General features: G+C 62.9%; 2 protein-coding genes across 7 annotated transcripts; both read right to left on the bottom strand.

Moving 5' to 3' along the window:
* Positions 1-1,926: 1,926 nt before the first annotated feature.
* On the bottom strand, positions 1,927-3,442 carry LOC107323717 (deoxyguanosine kinase, mitochondrial). Of its 6 annotated transcripts, none has more exons than XM_015883066.3 (7): positions 3,290-3,441; positions 3,103-3,212; positions 2,880-3,028; positions 2,653-2,800; positions 2,451-2,566; positions 2,270-2,373; positions 1,927-2,184 (listed from the first exon to the last, which is right to left on the bottom strand). In XM_015883066.3, the coding sequence occupies exons 1-7, from the start codon at positions 3,378-3,380 to the stop codon at positions 2,147-2,149; spliced, it is 756 nt and encodes a 251-aa protein (XP_015738552.2). In that variant the 5' UTR covers positions 3,381-3,441; the 3' UTR covers positions 1,927-2,146. The 6 variants fall into 6 exon arrangements, 5 of the variants coding, with proteins under 5 accessions (XP_015738552.2, XP_015738551.2, XP_085366243.1 ...); XM_015883065.3 differs by having other exon boundaries at positions 2,274-2,373; XR_014932217.1 differs by lacking the exon at positions 2,653-2,800 and having other exon boundaries at positions 2,274-2,373; positions 2,801-3,028; positions 3,290-3,442.
* Positions 3,443-4,013: 571 nt separating this feature from the next.
* On the bottom strand, positions 4,014-6,661 carry ACTG2 (actin gamma 2, smooth muscle). Its single transcript, XM_015882968.3, has 9 exons — positions 6,636-6,661; positions 5,803-5,974; positions 5,587-5,715; positions 5,393-5,503; positions 5,228-5,312; positions 4,924-5,085; positions 4,658-4,849; positions 4,360-4,541; positions 4,014-4,252 (listed from the first exon to the last, which is right to left on the bottom strand). Exons 2-9 carry the CDS (start codon positions 5,926-5,928, stop codon positions 4,109-4,111), a joined length of 1,131 nt encoding a protein of 376 aa, XP_015738454.2. The 5' UTR covers positions 5,929-5,974; positions 6,636-6,661; the 3' UTR covers positions 4,014-4,108.
* Positions 6,662-6,917: the final 256 nt, after the last annotated feature.

Below are 6,917 nucleotides of genomic sequence, written 5' to 3'. Positions count from 1 at the left end.
CTTGGCTTAAAGCTTTGCCTGATGTAAAAACCATGCACGGAACAAGCAAAAAGAGCTGGGAACCCCCCAAAACTGAGCCCCATAGACAAGGCAGGACTGATGTTTGCCATCTCCTCTGGTTAAAGAACCGTATGTGCCATATCATAAATCAACTCACTGCAACCACCAGCCACCCCAAGCCGGTAAAACCAGAAATGTGGGTGCAAAGTGCTGCACTCTTCATCCCGTGCATAGATACAGAAATTGCCCTGACTTGTTGGCCTCGCAGCTGGTGCCAGGGGCGCTGGGCAGGGTGGGGTGGCCTGGGGACAGGGCTGTCCCCTTCTCAATGGGGCCCCCCAACAGCAGGGGGGTGTGTGGGGTGTGTGGGGTGGGGTGGGGATAGGGCAGCTCTTGCACGGCGTTTTGCCATTCTAACACTAAGAGCTGACAGAAAGAAATGAGTCATAGTGCAGGGGATCCCCATCCCCACTCAGTGGCATTTTCGGGGGGGGCAGCTGAGATCTTGGGGGCAATCACTGAAGCCTTTAAGGCAACCTAAAGCCATAGAGAAGCATGCTGTGACCCCACACGTCGCCCCAAACAACGGAGGGAGGGCAGCACTCACCTACCAGAGCCTCGTGGCCACAGGGAATGATGCATGAGTGAGGGGGGGGGGGGGGCAGATTTGGGGGTACCCTGCTTCCCCCTCTATGGGATGAAGGGACAGAGGGAAGCACGGGAGTGACGCTGGGACAACTTTGCAATCCTGCTTCCAACAAACAGCACTTGTGTGCCCCAAACTCTTGCTAATAAGGGGTGATTTCCCCTTCCCCCCCCCCCATTTTTGTCTTAATTACCCCCGATGGGTATAGAAAGAGCGTTATCCGATTAAGAAAAGGGAAGAAGGGGGGTCGGCAATGCTCGGGATGGGGACGGAGCCCGCAACGATGGAACCGCCGCTGCCGTCCTTTGTTCTGCGGCCGCGGCTCGGGGGGGGGTTTGGAGGGGGACAACGCGGGGCTCTGCGGGGGGCGAGGGGAGAGCTGAGCCCAAAGGCTGTGGGGTCGGAGGGGACCCCTCGGGGGTTGGGGGCGGTCGATGGGGTTGTGCGGTGGTGGTGGTTGTTGTAGGGCTGTTATAGGGCTTTGTCAGCGTCCCGCTCGGGTGTTACTGTAGGGTCCCCAGCGGTGGGGGTATTGTAGGGTCGCCGGCTGTGGGGCCGTGCTGGGAACCCCACTTTGATGTTGCTGGGTGGCTCTGGGGGCTCTGCAGGTCCCACTGTTACTGTGGGGCTGCCTCTGCTCCTCTCTCTCGCCCCCTCCTGGCTGCTCTGCCCCACAGCTTCCCACCCACCCCACCCGTGTTTATGTGGGATCAATCAGGTGGCTGCAGCCTCCTGCAATCAGGGCAGGGTCCTCCTTGCACCCCCCCCCCCCCATTCCAGGGGTGTCCGATCCAGGGGGACCCACAGACATCACCCACCCAACAGGCACCAAACCAAAGCAGCACATCCCCAGGAGCCACAGCTGGGCACTGTGCCCCATGGGGACCCCAACCCCCCCCCACAAGCAATATCCAGGGGGCAGAAAACCAGGAGGAACAGCATCCCTGTGCAGTTGTTATCCTTATCCATGCAGGACTCCCCCCCAACAGGCCCTAACAGCCACCTGGGGGCACAGCACAGCTCTCCCTGCCACCTCTGAGCCATAGCAACCCAATGGGAGATTTTACCCCATAAGAGGAAAGGGAGATGAGGCTGCTGTCTGCCCCATCCCCAGCAGTGGGCATGGGGGGGGGGTCTCATCCTCTGCACAGAGCAGGGAACGAGGTGCCCCCACACAAGAAGAGCTGCGTGACGCTTTGGTTTCAAGAAGAAAGGATAAAAACCGAACGAGAAAGCATCTGGATTTCGTTGTAACCTAAATGCAAACAAAAGCACCGACATTTTTGCTTTGATTTGGTTTGTTTGTTTGTTTCTTTGTTTTTCCATTGGAACGGACCCAAGCACATCCACCCTGCACAACAGATGTGATGGGGGGGGGGGGGTCTGTGGTATGTGTAGGATCCCAGCAGCCTCGTGGATCCCCTCGGTGCTGCTGCAGGGAGCTCAGCTCAGTGCCCAGCAGCGGTGCCAGCCATGTGCCCACCCTCGGGGTGCTGCGGTTCAGCTCCATCTTGCAGGTCCTTCACGAAGTCCTCCACCTGCACGATGGATTCCAACAGGGCTCTGTGTGTGTGTGTGTGTGTAGCATCACCCATGGATGTGGGCTGCAGCTCAGTGCCGTACCCACCCGTGCCATCAGCGCGTCCTGTGCTGCTGCATCGTGCTCAAAGTCCCCCTCGACGTCCAGCACCAGGACCGGTGCGTGCCTCACCTCTGCAAAGTGCACCCTGCGTTTGGAGGGGCCGAGGGTCAGAACCGGGATGGGTCAGAACCGGGTCGGGTCAGAACCGGGTCGGGCCCTCACTCAGCGCTGCGCTCCAGCAGCCACCGCTCGTGTTGTGCGTGGAGCTGCTGCAGGTACCGCAGGGTCACGTCTTGTTCCTCCGGCCTCGCCCGGCCCCGCAGCCGCTCCAGGCATCTCTGCGAAGCGAAAAGCGCCTCGTATCGCATCCTGCAGCGCCGCGGGGCTCCCCCCGCCTCTCCCTCCTTGTCTCCCCCCCGCACACCTGCGGGGAGGCGCGGAGATAGAGGAACGCGTGCGGGGCGGTGTGAGCGCCCAGCTGCCCCACGAGGAACGTGTGCCACTCCTGGTACACGGCCCACTCCACAGCGTCCAGCTGCCCGGCCTCGAACAGGCTCTTGGCGAACACGTACCTACGGGTGGATGTGGGGGGGGGGCTGACGCACCCGCAGCGGCACCGGACCCGCACGGTGCCCCCCCCCCGCCCCGCACCTGTCGCTGTACACGGAGCGCTCCGACACCCGCACGGGACCCTCCGGCCGCTCCAGCTGCGCCCGCAGGCGGCCCAAGCACGACAAGGTCTGGAAGGTGAAGGCCCAGCGCGCCGGGTCCCGGTACAGGCGCTGCAGGAGGTTTCCGCCCTGCGGGTCACGGGCCGCGTTCAGCCGCAGCTCCGCACATGACGCGGGATCTCCCCGCACCTCCCGCCGCTCACCTGCGCCGTTCCCGCCACCACTTCCCGCCAGCGCGCCACCGGTTCCGCCGCCCGCTGCCACGCGGGGAACGCGCGGCCCAGCAGCCGCAGGAACGTCGATTTGCCCACGGCTGCGGGCGGAGCGACGATGTCACGGTCCCATCACGCGTGGGACCAGCGCCCCGCCCCGCCCCGCCCCTCCCGGTACCGATGTTTCCCTCCAGCGCCAGGCGCAGCGCGCTCCCGCTCCGCCCCATCCCGGCTCCGCCGCTCCCGGTGCCGCCGCGCGCCAATGCCATGCAAATGAGGGGGCGGGGCTTCGCTGCTCCCGGCTGACGTCATGGCGCGGGAAAAGGGGCGGTGTCGCGCGGTTTGAGCGCACGTGGGAGGGGAGAAGGGGCGGGGATATGGTGATTTATGCAAATGAGCGGCCGTAGGGGTGGTATCGGCCGAGTTGGAACGAGGAAAGGGTGGGGAAAGGGAGTGGGGATGGAGGGGGGGGGGGCAGCAGGATGGGGGGGGGGGGGGGTGGTTATCAGCGGGGTCAGAGCACCACCGCGTGGATGGAGGCATCAGGGACAGCTCGGGCACCGGGATCGGGTTGGGGCATCGTGATGGGGGTCGGGCATGGGACCTGGCATGGGACCGGGGATGGGATCGGGGATGGGACCGGGCATGGGGTCGGGGAACACCGCAGGGTTGGGGCTGTCGTCATCACGTCGGTGACCGCCGTGGGGTCAGGGAAAGCACCGTATGGGGTCGGGGCACAGCAGGAGGTTGGAGGCACCCACGGCAGCGTGAGGTTGGGGGGCACCGAGAGGGGCCGGGGGTCAGGATCGCGGTGTCCCCCCCCCCCACTGCTCCCCGCTTCCCGTCCCGCTCCCTCCCACCCCACCGCAGCGCTTCAAAATCACCCAGAGAAGGGGCAGAGCCTGGAGAAAAGGCTTTATTGCGCAGTGGGGGACGGGGAGGAGCAGTGGGATGGAGGAGGAGCGGGGTGCCCCAGCCCAGGCACGGGGCAGGGAGCTTAGAAGCACTTTCGGTGGACGATGGATGGCCCGGCCTCGTCGTACTCGGGTTTGCTGATCCACATCTGCTGGAAGGTGGAGAGGGACGCCAGGATGGAGCCGCCGATCCACACCGAGTACTTGCGCTCTGGCGGGGCGATGATCTGTCAAAGAACGGGCTGTTAAAGCCAAGGAGCGGCCCCCAAAGCACCACGGGGCCGCCCCGGTGAAGGGAAGGCTGGGGGGGGGTGGGATGATCCCCAGCACCTACTTTGATCTTCATGGTGCTGGGGGCCAGCGCTGTGATTTCCTTCTGCATACGGTCGGCGATGCCGGGGTACATGGTGGTGCCGCCGGACAGCACGTTGTTGGCGTACAGGTCCTTGCGGATGTCGATGTCGCACTTCATGATGGAGTTGTAGGTGGTCTCGTGGATGCCGGCGGATTCCATGCCTGGGGTGGGAGGGAGGATCTCAGCACCCCAACCCCCCCCAAACCTGCACAGGGCTCCCCCAAGGAGCTGCCTGTGGCTGATGGGTGCAATGGGGGCAGTGCTGGGGTGGGCTCACCGATAAATGAGGGCTGGAAGAGGGTCTCGGGGCAGCGGAAGCGCTCGTTGCCGATGGTGATGACCTGCCCATCGGGCAGCTCGTAGCTCTTCTCCAGGGAGGAGGAGGAGGCGGCCGTGGCCATCTCGTTCTCGAAGTCCAGGGCCACGTAGCAAAGCTTCTCCTTGATGTCGCGCACGATTTCCCGCTCGGCTGCAGGGGGCAGGTGGGCTCAGTACGGCTCTATGGGACCCCCATCCCCACCGCCCCCATCCCCGACCCCGTACCGGTGGTGACGAAGGAGTAGCCCCTCTCGGTGAGGATCTTCATGAGGTAGTCAGTGAGGTCGCGGCCGGCCAAGTCCAGACGCATGATGGCGTGGGGCAGAGCGTAGCCCTCGTAGATGGGCACGTTGTGGGTGACACCATCCCCGGAGTCAAGGACGATGCCTGGGAGGGGAAGAGGGGTGAGGGATGGGGTGAGGGGTGGGGTGAGGGATGGGGTGAGGGATGGAGTGAGGGATGGGGTGAGGGATGGGGCTCGGAGGCATCCGAAGGACCCCCAATGGTGGACACCATATGCAGAACTCACCAGTGGTGCGGCCAGATGCGTAGAGGGAGAGCACGGCCTGGATGGCGACGTACATGGCCGGCACGTTGAAGGTCTCAAACATGATCTGTGAGGAGGGGTGGTGGGTTGGATGGGGACACACAACTCCATGGCCCCCCACACACACTGAACCCCACAGTGCCCTACCTGGGTCATCTTCTCACGGTTGGCCTTGGGGTTGAGCGGTGCCTCGGTCAGCAGCGTGGGATGCTCCTCGGGAGCCACGCGCAGCTCGTTGTAGAAGGAGTGGTGCCAGATCTATGCAGGCAGAAGGGAGGTGGGGTCATCCCATGGGGTGGAACCAGGGCTCTCCCCGCTCCCTGTCCCGGCAGGGCTCTCACCTTCTCCATGTCATCCCAGTTGGTGATGATGCCGTGCTCGATGGGGTACTTGAGTGTGAGGATACCCCTCTTGCTCTGCGCCTCATCGCCCACGTAGCTGTCTTTCTGCCCCATGCCTACCATGACACCCTAATGCCAGCGGGGAGAAATGGCCTCGTTAGCCTCATTTAAGCAATCAGAGGAAGGAGCAGAACAAGGAGACACCCGGGTACCCACCTGGTGCCTGGGCCGCCCCACGATGGAGGGGAAGACGGCGCGGGGGGCATCGTCACCAGCAAAGCCGGCTTTGCAGAGCCCGGAGCCGTTGTCGCAGACCAGGGCGGTGGTCTCCTCATCACACATGGTGGGGCCGGGAGAGGATGGCGCTCAGGGGGACCTGGGGGAAAAGCTGGGGTGGGGGACGGGGGGGAATAAGCATTAAATGCAGCAGCGGGGATGAGGCGTTGTGCCCGGCTGCCAGGTTGGGCTCTGCGTGGTTTGGGGCTGTGAGTTCTTTTGCTGCAGGAGATGCCGTCCCCTTTGCGGGCCACGATGCTCAAAGTGGGGCAGTGCTCAGCCCCAGCCCTGCGCCTTCATCTCGTGCCAGCTGATGCCCCGAGCTTGTTCCAAAGCTGGGAGCTCCGTGCCGCATCCTGAGCTGACAGCCCCGAGTGGGGCAGGCGATGCCCCGTGCCCAGCAGCAGCTGATCCCATCTCACTGACAGCCCCTCTGCAGCCTTTCCCAAAAATGGGAACAAATGTCCAAACATTCTCCCTCCGGACTGGAGGAAAGCAGGCAAACAGCCCCGAATACAACCATAATAATAAAGGCAGGGGTTTCTCTGCGCCCTGGAAACCCACGCGGGCTGCTGCCTGGTTCTCTTCGGCTCCATGGACACCCCTGGCTGGAGGGGTTGTGATGGGGCTCACCCTCCCCTATGCGGTGTGAATGGAGCTGGGGATACCCCAAAGCCCCCAGGGCTGTGCAGGGGGGTGGGGAGGTGAGGAGGGGGGGGTTGTTCCTTCCTGTTCCCGCAAGCAAAGAGCAATCAGTGCTGGGCTGTACTCACCGTAGACGTGAGAGCTCCTTTCCTCTGGGACCGAGTCCCGATCTGCTTTGGTATAAATACCACGAGCCCGCGAAACCTCAGAGGCGGATCCTCTCTACACAAAGACCCTAAATAGGCTAAGTGATGGTGTGTTAGCCATATGGCCATATAAGGTGTTTTATTGCATTAAATTGACCTTGGACTGATGGTAGGACCCAGCACAGTTAATTATTGTAAGGAAGGGAAAAAAAAAGAAAGGAAGAAAATCTACGTGGGGATGCTTAGGAGGCAACACCCCATTGG

The sequence above is a fragment of the Coturnix japonica genome, chromosome 10 (assembly GCF_054131305.1).
Source record: "Coturnix japonica strain WE chromosome 10, WE-NBRP24, whole genome shotgun sequence".
Lineage (NCBI taxonomy): Eukaryota > Metazoa > Chordata > Aves > Galliformes > Phasianidae > Coturnix > Coturnix japonica.
This window is presented reverse-complemented; position numbering and strand designations above follow the sequence as displayed.